We start from the raw sequence: 17187 nt of genomic DNA on the forward strand, positions 1-17187 counted from the left end.
TCCTCTTCTCTCTGCCTCTCTCTCTTAAAAATAAACATTTAAAAAAAGAAAAAAAAGTGAAACCTGAGCATTGCAGTGGGCTTCAGAGGTGCTCTTATTCAATTTCCTACTCTAAGTGGGAATTCTTAAATCTAATGGGGGGTTTTTAGAGGCTTTGGGAGCCCCCCTACCTCTATAGACACAAGTTTCCTCATCTGTAAAATGGTAGCATTTACATGACAACTGGTAGGTTCGTAATTATGAACATTATGTGAATTGATGCTTTTTAAGATCTTAGTGCAGTAGCTTGGCATGTGTTGGTTGTTACTACCTTTGCAAAGTTTCACATTCCTTTCTAGGACTTTTCTTATTGGATGACAAATCTGTTTATTGAGCCAAAACACAGTTCCTGGAAATACGCAGAATAAGTCTTATCCAACATCTACATTAACAGTCCTTCTAATACTTGAAGACAGCTTTCATGAATTTAATAACTGCTTTCTGTGGTTTTTTCTTTTTTAATTTCAAGAATAGAACACAGTAGACTATAAAAATGAGCGTTATCAGTTTTCCTTTGGATTTTCTATGTAAATGTTGTTTAACATTCAAATGGAGCTGATTATAATTTGAGATATTAACAGTTAGATATGCCATTGTGTCCCTTTGTGATTGTTTGTAAAGGAGGTTAAACACTATATTAACTTCTGAGTAGTGATTTATTGTTGCTTTTGTTAGAGAAAAATAAAAAAAGAAGTAAAATAATATAATTTGATATTGCCTTTGAGAATTTTCAGTTTGCAGAGGTCTTTATTTCCTACTCAATTTTATTTTTTAAAAAGCATTACATGTAGTGTAAATACAGCATCACATAAATGCCGAGTTGTTCTTTGCTTCTTGGCTTAAGCTGTTGTGTAATATTGCTCTGTAACCATTAAGCAGCTGCTGTGCCTCAGAGATGCTCATATTTCCTTTAGTAGATGAAGGGAATTTACTATATGAATGTCTCCAAATTGCTTTAAAATCGTTGGCCTTTGTGTCAGCTATTTACATTCACAGTGGTCCACGTAACACATGAAAACCATGTTTCTGGAAGGCCCCAGCAGCCGGGAGGTTACAGATGGGGCTGTGTTAATAGTAATAACCTGCATTTTGCTGAGTCTCATCCTCTGTAGTATCACAGGGCTCCTGACACTCCGCGTGACTCCCCCGGTTATTTTGCCAAAAGTATTGCTTCTTATATGCTTCCTTGTATGCTATTAGCTATCCAGCAACTATGTCATCCACTGCTCCGTTTCTTTACCCTTCTCATCTTGGGTAAGTCTGTCCATTGTAAGGCTGTGTGTGCTGTGTGCCAAGAGGAGTGAAGGAGACAGCTGCCTCCTTCAGGTGCTTCTCAGAGGCTACCCCATTGCCTGATCCATCCCAGCCCCCACTCCCCTAAGGTCATGTTGGTAAGCAGTACCGCTCATCCTAGGGAGCCCTCCTTTCAGTGAAGTCTCACTATGCCCCATGCAGGAGTGGAGCCCAGTGGGACCTATGTGTGGTGCAATATGTTCTGACATATTTTCATTGCCTTTCATAGTTTCAGCACAATAACTCTTTCAGATTTCCTTGTAGATTCAAATTCCTTGGAACATGAATTGGAGGTGAGGAATGGAGAAACACCATGCTACATTCTGAATTGCCTGCCCTTTCCTATGAGACGGTCATTGTATTTGTAAAATTAGACATTGGTATATAACAAAGTCAAAGATCTAATCTGATGGTAATCATTGTTCTTTCCCATTCTACCCCAAAGCCTGAATAAACTCCTCAGCACAAGTTCCAGAGAATAGCAAGAATCAGAACACTTATCCTTCTATCTGTAGCCATCTGTGCCTACCTTGTTATATAATTACTAAGATGTTCATTTGTGACCCTGCTCCAAAAGGTTAAACTTTAACCTTTTGTTCCATAAGCATTTACCTAGCCGTTACTGTATATATGTAGGCACTGAGTTAGTTGTTAAGGGGGACTCAGAGATGAACAAAACCCAGTCGCTCTCCCAGATAAGGGAGCTGATAATCCAATAAGGACCACAAGACTTGAAAACACATGTCTTGGAAACTCGAATGTGAGAAGTGATGTAAAGTAAGCACAAACTAGGAGCTACGTGAATTCAGCAGAGAAAGATTATTTCTGGCTGGCGCAAGGATGGGGAGAGGAGGGCGGAGGAACAGGTTCGGGAGCAGATGGCAGTTGAGGTGGACACTGAAGGATGAGAGCAGAGCCTACAGACAGACAGCCTTCTGATCGGAGGGAGGGAACCGCGTGAGAAAGATAGGAGGGCATTTACAGAGCTTGTCCGATTGGTTAAGTACATGAACCGCCATCATGATACATAAGCTCTCCGTATTTAATCTATTTGCCAAATATAAAATTTTACACGGGGGCGCCCGGGTGACTCAGTCTGTTATGCGTCAGACTCTTGATATTGTCTCAGGCCGTGGTCTCATGGTAGTGAGATTGAGCCCCACGTCTGGCTCTGCACTGGCAGCGTGGAGCCTGCCTAGGATTCTCTCTCCCTCTCCCTCTCCCTCTGCCCCTCCCCTGCTCATGCTCTCTCTCTCTCTCTCTCTCTCTCAAAATAAATAAATGAACTTAAAAAATTTTCACATGTACCTTATATAGAATATAGTATAATTTGTTATACTTTACAAAGACTGTTTGTTGTTTTATACGATGATAACCTAGCATGGTTCAGAAAATTGAAAATGTGTTTTCCGGAAACCACACGAAGGAGGTCGATGTCTTTTTTTTGTTTTCATGGCTTATGCACCTGTACGGTGTAGGCTACCTCAACATTTCTCAATAATCGCTGAAATGAGTTCAACCAGGTGAACAATTAAGTTGCTCAAGCAGTAAGAGTTTCTTAAAATACAGATGCATAAAATGGGGACGTTTGGTTATTACCCTCTTCAAAATGTATGTATTTTTTCAGAGTAACGACTTAATATGACACCTGAGTTTTGTCCCTGGCTGAGATCTCATAATTCCTTCTCACTCTTTCTTTTGTTCTGTTTCTAAGGAAGGTGGACGGTGGGTATAATACCGTGTTCAGACATGCATGGCTCCTTGGTTCACAACAGTGAAACATGCATGCCCATTGAATGATCTTTGGTCTCTTCATGCTATGTACAGTTCAAAGGTGGTGTGGTAGCTTTTGTTCTGGTAAAATTTCTAAATCAAGATTTACAAATAAGTTGAGACTGTCTGGAACCCAGTGTGTGTAACTCAACGTACAGGGGATTGTTGACCCAACTGGCCAATCCTAACTTACTGGGAGAGAGCATTTAATCAGTGCCTTCGGTCACTTACCATTCATAGCAATTTTAGGATCTCTGATTTATAAATGAGGAATAGGAGACAGCAAGAGTCTAATAACGTGACCACGATTCCACACTGGTAACATGTGGTTGGGAGTCAAATCCCAGCCCCTTGACCTGAGTGCTCCCTGTTGCTAAACCACCTATGACTCACATTCCTGCCCTGATTCCAGGCTCTTGGTCAGCCCTAAAACTCTATGTAAAATCTGATCCAGTTGCCCGTTCTTGGAATCTAGAGTTTGCTTTCCTGGAAGCATTTGAATTCTGAGGGTTTTCAGACTTTTCTTATTCTCTTCCTGGGGAGCAGAGAGCAACCATAACCCTCCTTCCGGTATTCTCTCCCTCTTCACCCTCAGTACATCTCCTTCACATAAACGAGAAGCCAGGGACATGACTGGTATTTGTGGGCCATAGCTTGACCACATACCACCCAGGACTGAACTCACTCAGGCTCGTGGATGGTGGGCCACAGTCACTGTGGACCCTGTACTTGGATGTCCCAGAAGGGTCATGTGGCATTCCTGGAGGCCTGGATTTAGGACCATTTCCTTAAATAATAATAACAACAACAATAATAATAATATAATAGTAATAATAATAATATAAATAATAATAATAATAATAATAATAAATTAATAAATAAAAAGTACCCGGATCTTGAAATGAAGGGAGTTCCAGGAAGTAGTAGCAAGAGTGAGAGAGCAGTGAAATCATGTGAGGTTTATCAAAGGTGCATGGAAATAGGTCTATGCAAAGTATTTGCAGTATGTACAAGTTCTACTTTTGTGTGATTCATGACCCTGGAACAAGGGTGGGGGAGTGCTGGTAATGGCAGCTCACTCTTCTTTAATCAGGGAAGGATTTGTGAAAGAACAGTGGTTTCGAGAGACCTTTGAAGTAATTCCAACAAGGTTCTAATTGTGGTTGTGGTTTTCCTTTTTCTTTCTTTCTTTTCTTAAATGGGTAGACTTTAGTCTCCCAGGTGCTACTGAGCTGAGTGCATCAGTAGGAACCCCTGAGCCTTCATTGTCTGTGCATGGGCCATGGCAAATAAAACCGTAGCCATGGCCCTGTATATTTAGAAAGCTGAGGAAAAATTTTCCTGGGAAATTATTTGGCCTCTAAACGTTTCACTTTTGTTTAAACAGAGCCAGATTTTATTCAAAGAGTTTTGCTTTTACTTGTCTTTGTTACAAGCATACCTGGGTTTCGTTCTAACCTTTGGTTTCAAAACACTTGAACAAATTCTAGTGTTTAATCATTTATTTGCTTCCTGCTTACGCTGATCTTTTTCCTCTTGATACTTGTTTTCAGGTTACCTGGAGGATAGTTTTGTAAAATCTGGAGTCTTCAATGTATCAGAACTTGTGAGGGTATCCAGAAGTAAGTAAATTGTTTTCTTATTATTTAATTATATGGTATGATTTAATATATAAATAAATATATATTTAAATATATAATTTAAAATATATTTAATATATTTTATGTCTGGAAACTTAAATACAATATTAAGAAAATTTGAGTGTTAAATCTCCATCTTGCTGATAAAATCATCGGTGAGTCTATTTTGTCTGATTTTCCAAAATATTTGCATTTAAATCCTCAAATTTTGGAGTACAGAAGTTATTTGGGGGTTGCTCTGATTGCTGTGTTATTGGTATCCATTTAATTCACTGCTCGCTCTGTGACCATAGATGGTCATTTATATCAAAGGAAGCGTGATTAATTCAATGTGCTCCATTTTGTTATGATAACCCACATAAGTTTCCTGTCGATAAGTGCTTTTTCATTTTACTAACATTTTGGTGGAGACTTGGAGATGTACAGGATATACACAGTAACATGCAGCATGGAGAGGGATGCAGAAATTAATTTTGCAGATTGTCGTTTGGATATAGATAGAAAGCATTGTTATCCGAAACAATGTCCAATTGTTTTAACTGGCCACCTCACCTGAGACAGCATTCTTGACAGGCCGGATGCGATTTTTCTCTGGGAAGTTCACCTGGCCAGCTAGTTACCTAGGCCAAAGAGTAGTTTACTGACTCAACTTTTTTACTTATTGCTGATGGGTACAGAGGTAGCTCTTAAGGCACGGCTGATTGTTAAAGGAGGGGACTCATTTCTTCTTGCTCTCTTCTCCGATTTAGCTTATTTGTGTAACTTTGAAGGCTGTTCATCTGACATTTTGTTAGAGAGCGTCACAGTTGGGAATGATATCACTCAGATGATGTGGTGGCATTCTGTTCTCGTTTCATTTGTGTTTGCTATTTGGGTCAAATTCCGAGGTCATGGGAACAAGAATTATGGTGATCCAAAAAGAACGGAGCTAATCATGGAGGGGAAGTTTAGGTGGTCTTTTAGAGTTATGTCCCAATAAAGTGATCCCCAAGCTAGGAGGTCTTTTGGACCATAGTTTCTTCAAGAGTTCCAGTTTCTAGAGTGGCCAGTGCAAATAGCATGTATCCCAGGGCGTCATATACGTGAACATTTAAGACCTTAAATAACTTATCCTTTCTGACATATTCTCCAGTAGATGAACATATGCGCCCAAAGACTTCTTTCATGGGTCTGTTTACTTAGGGCAGTGTAAACCGAAATCTAATAGCCTATATCCCAGCAACTCCAGGGTTCGTTCGCTAGACAAGAGGATTCTGATGGTCTGCTTCATTGACCAAGGCAATGAGCCTTGCGTGTTTTTCCCTGATCGATAATGGGGTATGGAAGGCCTCTGACATTTGAAAGTTTTCTGTATTTATTTTTAATTTGGAAAGGAACATGCCTGGCTTACTACCACTCTCGGGCATCATGTAAAGAAGGGGGAATTTGAAAGTGTGTTGGGGGGGTGTTTTCCCAATACTGTTCTTTAGCAGAGAGGCTATACTGCTACATTAGGAGATATTATACCATTATTTGTTTAAATTTGTCCTTTTCCAAGTTTCATGATATATTTTCCTCCTTCTTGTGAGGACAGACCAACCATCTGTTAGAACATATTATTAATTCCTCATTCTAGGTAACATTATGCTAGATGCTACAGAAGGGCAACCACATAGAACCTTTAAATTCCCAGAGTGATATTTTGAAAAAAATCTGAATTTGAAACATAAGAGAAGGTGAGAAACATACCTCTCTGTAACAGTTGAAAAGTGAGGTAAACTTAATATACTTCATTCTTTTTACGCTTATACTGTCATCTCTTAGAGGTTTTTAAGGTATCTGTTAGGACACACATTACTGATTTGTAATCCGTGTATTAATTATCTGTATTTTCATTCATTAGTTAATTTATTCAGCAAACATTTATTTTCTACTCGGTATGTAAATAGGTGTCTGTGAAATGCTTGAGAAGTTATTCTCCTAAGTGTTTTAATATATCCACATCATAAGCGTATTTACACAATTGAACTTCATTGTTTATGAAATAAGGGTTTGCTAAGTAAGCAGAAACTTCAGCACAACCCTTCTGCTGTAGATCACCAGTTCTGACTTCCCGAGGGTTTACGGTATGTTAATGGCTTCTGTCCTCCAGGGTTTTACTATCATGTGACCCACTAATGTGCGTGTTGACTTTCCTAATGGAGCTGCTCAGCTGTAGGATAGCGATCTTTCTGTTGCATGATATTATCTCCATCTTAAAAGTTGATTTAGGATCGGCTTTTGGAGTGAGAAGAACAACGAGAGAGATGAGGGGTTGGTCTCCAACCCTTAGAATCTGAGGCTCTTTGGAGCTCCTTTTCTAAGACGATATTGGCAGGCCTCTTAAACATGATTTGCAGCTTTCAGATTTCTTGCAGTTTTCTGGGAGAGGCGCTAACACTGGTCTTTGCGTCTGATGCAAGTTCTTTCCGAGGCTTTTAAACAGGAGTATCAACTTGGGACTTGCCATGCTCATATACTCTCTTTGTTATTACGTACATTTGGTGAGAGCTGCTTCAGATTTTGGCCATGTTTGTTATTAATCTACTCGTCTTCTTGCACTCTCCCGTTTAATGTCAGGGTGCACACTAAATTTTTACAATGCTCATGTAGAAATCGTTTTTATTGATGTCTTGATCCTCTCTAACAATCGTTCTGCAACAAAATTTAGAAAAATAAAATTTCCCAAAATTTTTTTTATTACTATTTTGCTATGAGTTTCATCGAGTATGTTTATGGCCAAGCAATCTGTGTTGACTGTTAAGTCAGATGTGTGAAATAGAAGCTACAGATCTTCGCTCAAATATTGCATAGCTTAATGCATTTCAAATACTTTACAAAAGATATAACCTGTAAGTTTCCTGTTAGTAATTCAGTTCTTTGAATTGTATCCAGTACTTGTAGAAGGCTGGACAGATTACTGACTTTCACTGAGTCCCTCAAATGCCTCCTCCTAGCACATACCCTGCTTTCCACTGTCACATAGAACATGATTCTAATAATAAACTTTAAAGCATGTGGTTACTGTGGGATTTTTTACCTTGCATTTTTTTAACCTCCGGTGTACCTCGGCCACAACAAGCAGTTACATTTCAGCTGCCCAAAGAATTCAAGCCATTAGGCACAGTTACACGTTAAATACAAACATTTTCAGTGTAAAATGAGGTTAAAGTGCATTATATAAAGAGTGATTTAGCAGAAGGTATAAACTCCAGAAGTTTGGAGCTGAGATTATCCTGTATATATTGATTTTATTTTTCTTATGGGAAGAGAGATGTTCATTGTATATTCTTTGATTCATTCTCTGCAATAACACATGTGCCTCCTACTCATACTTCCTTAAAAATATTTTAAGGTTAATCTTGGCCTACCTGATATTGCAATAGAATTCATGGGGCGCCTGGGTGGATCAGTCGGTTGAGTGTCCAACTCTCGGTTTCGGCGCAGGTCATGATCTCACGGTTCATGGGATCGAGGCCCGCTTCGGGCTCCGTGCTGGGAGTGTGGAGCCTGCTTGGGATTTTCTCTCTCCCTCTCTCTCTCTCTCTCTCTCTCTCTCTCTCTGCCCCTCCCCCATTTGTGCACGTGTGTGCTTGCTTTCTCTCTCTCTTGCTCAAAATAAATAGACACTTAAAAAAAATACAATTCAGCTAACAGAGAACATATTTAGCGAACACATTAAAATTCTGGGTAAGAAAAATTCCTCGAAAATCTGCATTCCTTTTGGAGTCATATATTCAACTTGAATCAGTTAGGAGAGAGGAAGATTAAGTAGACTGTGTGTTCTTCGAGTGAATCACAAGGGCTCTAGAGTTTTGTTGCCACGGTCCCAGGACACCTTTTCTCTCATTAGAGCTTTTGAAGGCCTGATAGAAATAGGGAAAGAAAGAAACTGTTCTTAAGCACTGTCCTTTGACACCAACCTGCCTGGTCTCACTTTGCATATTATCTCTGCCCCTGACTTTGCTGTTGTGATAACCCCCTGTTGAGAATGACCTCCCCTTAATACCTTACTCATTCTCCAAAGTCCAGTACAAGCTATGGTTTCTCCACAGAGTTCTTGGATCATTCAAGCATGGATTGGATTCTTCTTCCCATGAAGTCCTATAGAATTTCTTGGTCATGTTTTTCATTGGGCATTTTCATTATAATCTGCATTACGCTGGTATTTCTGGTTTTTTCATAAGTGTTTTGTTCACCCAGATTGTTGTCCAATCTGTTTTATTAAGGACAGGAACTATCTCAGACTGTCCTGAATCCCTTGCAGCACCTGCCTGTAATGGACACAAGTAACAAGTTGTTGAATGAACAGATTTGCAGCAAATAGGTTCATTTATACCTCTTCATCTGCTTTTGGTGTATTTTGAACTGTTCACTCTTTGCTAACTACTCCAGACTGCCAGGGAGGAGATGTGGGGAAGAAATCATGGAAAGAAGGGAACTCCCATTGTTGAATGCCTGTTATGCACTAGACAGGATGCTGGGCTTTTATCACTCTTTACCTCATTTCCTCTTCAAAATAATCATAGGTGCTAGGTTACTATTCTTCTCATTTTACCGTTTGGGAAATTGGAGCATAGAGCTCAGAAGTGGCAGAGGGAGTTCAGAGTCAATGGCTACCTCCCGAGATTCTTCTCCTTCTGATACAACATGCTGCCTCCTGGATTTATTCAAGATGTCTAGAAACCAATTTTTAAAATTGGAACAGATGTCATCCATTGTACCAAAACCAATACTTACATATAAACATCTCAGTTCCAAATGTATCAGCGAACTCAAAAAGATTTCGTTTTTTTTTTTTTTCAGAGAAAGAGAGTGTGAGCATATGCATGGGGGAGGGGCAGACGGAGAGGGAGAGAGAATCCCAAGCAGGCTCTGCACTGTCAGCATAGAGCCCAATGTGGGGCTCGATCTCATGACCTGAGCCAAAATCAAAAGTTGGATGTTTAAACGATTAAGATTCCTTGATTTACAAAATAATACCTTGAAGTGTAAAACTCCACGAGTACATTTTAAGTGATTTTTATAAATTTGGGCATAAAAACTTAAAAAACAAAACATAAATATTGAGTAAAAGCCACACTTAGCTATTCATACATGAAACCTCAATGTGTATTTTGGGAGGAAAAAACTTGGCTTTTATTTTCATATGTGTCAATGTTACTCATATACCTGCCCTAATACAAGAATTAGTTATATCAAATAATGATTAATATGATTTCTAATGCATTCTAACATTAATGTTAATATTCTAATTTGATTTATTGAACAAACGATTTGGTTTTTGAGAACCAACTATATACAAAACACCTTGCTTGGTGTTGAGCAATAGGAAACATGTCGTTTCCTCTGACGCATCTACAGACTAGTGTGGTGACAGATGTAGTGACAACTGTTACAAAGGGGTGAGGGAAGAAGGCTGGGGACTGGGAAGAGGGGAAATGGTAACCAATGATTATAGTCTGAGTGCCTCAAACTTGAACAGTGTCCAAACTTGAACACTGGCATCATGAGGAAGTCTTCAAGTTGTACCCTGGTGGATGGCTGAGGTTCGAGTCTCAGGATAAAGAAAGTTTGCCCAGGGGCATGGCAAGTATTAGATTATTACATTCAAATGGAGATGGCAAGTGTAAATGTCATTCTTGATGTTTCTTTTTGTTTTATTCCTCAGCGCCCATAACCCAGGGAACTGGAGTCAACTTCCCAATTGGAGAGATCCCGAGCCAACCATACTATCATGACATGAACTCGGGGGTCAATCTTCAGAGGTCACTGTCTTCTCCACCAAGCAGGTAACTGAAGGAAGAACTGTGCTTATTCTCAGTCTGTGTGCAGATTGGTAGATGGGTGTGCAAATAGGAAGGTAGGTAGATATGCATATGGGTAGGTAGGTAAAGATAGAGGGGAAAGAAAGCCGAGAAAGAGTTCAAGACTTTTTGCTGATTTCACATATATTTTTCATCTTAGATGATTAAATTTATTTTGATATTTGAAAATTAAATGTAATTGTTGTTCAAGGCATTTAAAAAAATCTTTTGGGTGGGACAAAGCAACTCTGAAGCTATATGAATATAATTTTTCCAGAGCATTACATACACCCGTGATCAAATGTAAGCACATACATGAATTCCAGAGCAAAACATTTCATTGTACGATATCCACCTTTTAAGAATAAGGGAATACGGGTGATTATTTTCCTAAGCTGTTCTAATGAAAGTTAGTTGCATTTGAATTAATTATGGGGTTATGCACATTTATGTGTTTATTAACTGAGTTCAATTTTATATCACTTATGGTCAAACTGTATTTTCATATAGTTTGCATAGCAAGGTAATTTGGTTTATTATCACTAAAATTGTGACATAGTTGGGTCTTAAAAATGCTTTCATTTTTCTACAATTGAGTGTGAATAGTACTTTCTTATTTGGTCTGATTCGGTCTTATTTGGTCTGATGGGTCAGCCATTTGGTTTTAGATATTATGCCATTCACAATAAAAACGGTTTCGAAAACATTTCTTTGTTATTTCCTTATGAAAATCTTTTCTGTCTCACTCTCAGTCTCTCCTGTGTATTCACTGCTGATTCACAGCTGAGAGAATTAGCTTTATGGAGAGTTTGAAAAAATGTGCATCCTAACTTTGGATACCATAGGAATAAACTAAAGAACAATTATTAACTCTCACCGTGGTTTTGCATGGATAGAAATTGCCGTCTTTACATGATGTTAATACTCTGGGAACTATGAGTCCAATATTAATCACAAGTACATCGGTGAATACACACAGAGGTACGTGTGCTTCTAGGATTTGGAAACAGTGCAGCGAAAACAGGACAGTCTTGGAAGTCAGAAGTCCTTACTTTGTATCAGGCTGCTTCCACTAACATGCCCTGGGAAATTCACGGAATTTCTCCAAATTTGTCTCCCCACTTGCAAGAAAAAGGAGGACCGATTTATGTATGGGAGTTCTGCAGTCGGACTTTGAGAGCCTGTGACATTATGTTTATTAGCACTACATAGTTAATTCAGAAGATATCTTTTTTTAGTTTTTACCTACAGAGATGTGAATAAGCGTTCTTTTTTTTTTTCTTAATTTAAGGAAACACATCCATTTTCATAGTCCTTATGACTGTTTAATAGGGCATTGGTGGGAATATATGAAAACAGTATATCATGCCAAATGGTCTGTGCCATGAAATAGCTTTTTAAGCTCTACCCTAAATATTTACTTTACTATTTTTAAAAAACTTTTAAAGCGTTCTTAGTTTGTTTTTTAATGTTTACTTACTTTTGAGAGAGACAGAGATGGAGTGTGAGTGGGAGAGGGGCAGGGAGAGAGGGAGACACAGAATCCGAAGCAGGCTTCCAGGTTCTGGGCTGTCAGCACAAAGCCCGATGTGGGACTCGAACTCACAAACCCTGAGATCACAGCCTGAGCTGAAGTCGGATGCTCAACTGACTGAGCGACCCTGGTGCCTATATATTTACTTTTCTTAATAATTGGGATGAACCATGCTTTCTTTATTAAAATATATCATTTTAGAAGTATTATCATTTGGTTTGAATTTGGCAATGGCCTGTTTTTCATGGTTGATCGTAAGAATAAAAGATCACATGGGGCACCTGGGTGGCTTAGTAGGTTAGGCGACTGACTCTTGATTTTGGCTCAGGTCACGATCTCACAGTTCATGAGTTCTAGCCCTGCATCATGCTCTTTGCTGACAGTGTGGAACCTGCTTGGGATTCTCTCTCTGCCCCTCCACGGGTCACATGCTCTTTCTCAAAATATATAAACTTAACAAAAAATAAAGGATCACTAATCTACTTTTTAGAAAAATATAAAGAATATATAAACTAATTTATAATCAATAAAGTATAACAGAATTTTAAAATATTATTAATTATAGGATTGCTGATAATAATTACTATTCAATAAGTATCTTCTAAATGTCAGCCACTTAACTAAGAGCTTTCCATTTAATAACTCATTTAACCCTCTCAACCACTCCCCTTTGAACTAGGTTTTATTGTTTCCATTTTATAAATGATTAAATGAGTTTAGAAAGGTTAAGGAGCTTACTACTAAGAAGTAGTGAGTGGTCTAGTCAAGATTTGGTACGAGGCTGGTTCCACTCCAAAGTTCATGTTCCCCTTTAGTCAATTGCCTTATCTTTGAATTAATATGAAAAGATTACATTGTTACTGGCAAGTGCTATGCTAATGAATATTATTAATATTGATAATAATGGTAAGAGTCAGGTAAGTCTTAACAGTTTGAGAATTAGTACACACATCACATCAAGAATTCACTTTTTAATACTGAAATTTCTTTGGAAATCTACTTCAAAAGGTAAATATAATAAACATCCTACCTGTTAGGCAGGTACAGTTATAATATGGCGTAATAAATGATATATACAACTAGAAATATTTGCTATGCCTATAGAAGTCTTGAATATACTCTATTATTTCAGAAATGATTCTGAGAGACTATTACTTTGGTTTATGTAAACTTTCACAGTAAAAATCTTCTCAAATCATATACTGTCACATGCTACATGCCATCTTAGCCCACTAATGTAACTATTATCATATTTTAACAGCAAAAGACCCAAAACTATATCTATAGATGAAAATATGGAACCAAGTCCTACAGGAGACTTCTATCCCTCTCCGAATTCACCAGCTGCTGGAAGTCGAACATGGCATGAAAGAGATCAAGGTGAGCAATAAGGAGGTTCCTCTAGAGACTTTCGAGTACGATGCCAGCTGGCTTCAAAAGTTCCATTTAGCCAAAATTTCATAATTGAATCGATATGGATTATATTTTCTTCATAAAATGATTGCAGTGAAATTATTTTTAGATAATGTACTAGCCACATGTCATCAAAGTTACAAAAGTCCCTTATTTTCCATGTCTATTGGACTTCTTCTCCCAGACAGAATGATCTTTTAGAACCTCCAATTATGGATGTCTCTCTGCATTCGTGGGTTGGATTGCAGCAAGACTACAAGCTCTGATTCAATGAGATCAGATTGCTACTCTGTGTAGGGTATTTCAGGGAGCAGCCACACTTTGAGCGGTTTACAGGTGCCAGTTACTGAAAATTCCCATTTCAAGGAAGCCATAATTCCATTTGAGAAGTGGGTACAGCGTAAACAATAAATACAAGTGTAATGTAAGGACCTTTGTGTCTGAGTCAATCTAATTGTTCTTTCTAGATGAAACTATGACCCAGTTGTAGGGCAGCTTTGAAGAAAAGTAGAATTTTATAGACGTTATTTGGCTCTCTAAATGGAGACTTAGCTCTGTTTCATTCTTAAAGTCTATTGGATTAAATATATTTCATTAGACATCCTCATGCCTTTTGGCTACAATGAGAGGAAGAGTATTAAACATAGAAATTAAAAATTAGCTAACTCCAGTGTCTTGTTGGTATGTGTGTGTATAAATATGATTTACATCAGCAGCATAAAAAATAGTTGAAAATTTATCTTTTACATCAGATATTACATTTTATTAAAAGTGTAAAAGAAAAAAAATTCTCTTTACCAATGGCTTTTAGCCCATGACTTGAGTGTCTATATCTCAGGTTGGGGGACTGTGTACTAGGTTACCTCAGGAGACAAATGACTCTGAAGCATAGCAGTTAAAGTCAAAGTCAGCTCCTTATTCAGGAGCTGCTGAATATTATTTATAGACGTTTGCTATAAATGGACGTCGCTATATAGACGTTGCTTATTTGCTGCTCCCCATTTTCATACCACGCGCCATAGGGTTTAAAGAATAATGAAACAACTTCATGGAGGAATTGGACTTTGAGTCCAATTGGGTCTCCTTTAGCATGTTGAGATTGTCAACTGGTAAAGAAGGGGCAGGGCAGGCAGAGGGAAAAGTAGAGCCAAGCACTGCGCAAGAGTGAGTTTCAGGATGGCCACGTTGTACTGTGTGGCGGGACACTGCGTGGGTAAGGAAATAAGGAGAGATGATGGGCTGTTTTAAAGAAGGATCTGAAAATCAGCTGGAGAGTTTCAGCTCTGAGATGACCTCCCCCTCTTCCAAATCTATTCTTCAGACACCAGACAGGGTCTTTATAAAACTTAATGCCATCATATTACTGCCCCGCTTAAATCCTTCAGCAACTTTCCAGTCCTCTTAGGAGAAAATCCAAATTCTCTTGTATGATGGACAAGCCCTGTTCCTTGTCTGGCCTCAGACCGCCACCCTGGCCTCAGCAGGTGCTGGCTGCTGTTTCTTCTTGCACTTTACTTGCTGCTTTGTAATACTGGGGAAGGCAAAACCTAAGAGCTTCATCTAAGCCATGCCCTCTGGAATTCTCCTCTTCTAACTCTCCATCTGGCACAGTTTTTGGCATCTTTCAAGTCCCAGCCTAAATTGAGGAAGTTCAATCTAAATTAGATCTTGCTGTTTTTCCCTCCTGACATCCCATAGTGTCCTTTCATTGTTCTCGTAATAAATAGTTACGTGCTCATTTATGGGATTCATTGTCTAAATCTGTCTGCGCTGTAAGGGCAGGGACCTTATCTATTTTGGCTATTATGTAACCAGCACCTTGGTGCATAGTAGGGGCACAAAAGATATTTGTTGGATAAATGAAACACTGATAGAGCATAGGTCTCATTAATGAAGGCAAGAAATAGTATTTCTGGGACTTTCACCAGATTTGCAGAAGTAAGAATAAAAAAACAAAACCCTCAACCCTTTATATATTATTGCTTGTTTAACTGGGCATTGTCAGTTTCTTCTAAACAAAGCCATATTTTCCCCTTCCGAAAATTATTCTGGAAAAGATTGTAATGGTAATAATAATAACACTGTGAATGTGTGGGAATGGATGTGTTGCTCAGAAGTGTAGGTGTTCTTTATTATAGAGAGTGTCACTTTTTAAAAATTGATTCCTCTTTCAGCCTATTGAATAAAGCCAATCTCAAATCATATTATAAAACATTTTTGAAAAGTAGAAGGGAAACTGTCATTCTTTCTCTTTGTAAAATCGTTGTATTGTCTTGGTGATTTTCTTTTGTCAAGATGACTAGAATTACTGGAGAAGTCTGGAAGGGCATATTATATTAAGAGTAAGGAAGAATGATCCATTCTCAAGTGTACTTACAAAAAAAAATACTCTTGTCACTTTAATTCTGAAGACCCTGAAGACTTTGTAATGTGCACAATAAGCCATTGTGGGAAGAAGACTTGAACTACAATAAAAAAAAAAAAACGAGGGCAGTACAGTACTATCTTTTTAAATTTGCTAAGCCAGATGCCGTCCTTTTGTTCTTAGAAAATTGCTTTTTTAAAATTTGCAAAATAAAATGCCCCATGGTTGTTCTTGTCCGTCTTCAAACATTCTTCAGACATACTTGCCCATCATGAAGGGAGTATTCTAAAGGGCGTACTGAGCACCACTCGATATTTGTAATGGCTTTAGTCCATGTCTTATACTTGTTTCTCCCACAAAGCCCTGCGCTAATTGGTAATCAATAACTACTTATTGGTTGATTGAAATATGCTTGTGTTTATAATTGGCAGAAATGTTTAAAATTTCCCATTAATTATTTCCCAAGCACGCCTTATTCTGTTAGTGTTCACTTTGCATATTAAAAGCCTGCCAGAGCCCTTAGCAACACTAATTTTTGAAACATAAGAATTAAAGGTAACAAAATTATGGACAATACGTGGCATTCTACTTTCCCTTATAATCTGAACACCAACCTAAACAACCATTGAGATTTATTCCATGTAGGCAAAAATATAGGATGTAATGTAACTAAAGTAATACTGTATACTCACTGTATTTTAAGAAGAAATCAGGCAAATTTGTGGTGAAAAAAATCTAGGTTTATGTAATAATTAATACTTATGTGCTTCCTAATAATTTAATGAAAAAAGTATTTTTATTTTAGGGTATTATAAGCATAATTACTCATATTTGTATGTCTTTTTTTTTCACAATGCAGGAAAGTTACAGTGTCCTAGTCATAAAAGAATTGTAATTTTTAATTTTGCAGAATAGAGACATGAACATTTAAAAACTAAGCACTATGTAATAGTGTCAGATAGTTGGTAGGAATCTATATAATTTGCTTAAATTTCTCCTGATATATAGTGAGGGAAACTAAACTAAATTTATCAGTATCTACATTATGTAATACTTATATTTTTACTTTGTGTTCTTTTACATGTTGGGAAGGGAAGGAAAAAAGAAAACTGGCCACTAACAAAGAGCCAGACAGCCGCTGTTACATTTCTTTCCTAGATTCTAAAGCATCCTTTCTTGCTAATCTCTTCTATGAATTTCCCAGCCTTAAACTTCCTGACTGTTCCAATGCACTTGAAAACTTGGGTTTTTTGTATATGATGTTCCATCATTTTCAGTTTTGATGGTTAAATTAATAGAACCAGA

The 17187-nt window shown here is 37.9% G+C and overlaps 1 protein-coding gene across 10 annotated transcripts in view; it reads left to right on the forward strand.

The window, feature by feature from the left end:
• NFIB (nuclear factor I B) overlaps positions 1-17187 on the forward strand; it is a 318792-nt gene that overhangs the window by 241114 nt on the left and 60491 nt on the right. For all 10 annotated transcript variants that reach the window (XM_053205094.1, XM_053205095.1, XM_053205096.1 and 7 more), the window contains exons 4-6: positions 4659-4727; positions 10435-10555; positions 13366-13484. In XM_053205094.1, coding sequence (XP_053061069.1) covers positions 4659-4727; positions 10435-10555; positions 13366-13484 — 309 coding nt within the window. The remainder of the gene's footprint in view (positions 1-4658; positions 4728-10434; positions 10556-13365; positions 13485-17187) is intronic.

Source organism: Acinonyx jubatus, chromosome D4 (assembly GCF_027475565.1).
Source record: "Acinonyx jubatus isolate Ajub_Pintada_27869175 chromosome D4, VMU_Ajub_asm_v1.0, whole genome shotgun sequence".
NCBI lineage: Eukaryota > Metazoa > Chordata > Mammalia > Carnivora > Felidae > Acinonyx > Acinonyx jubatus.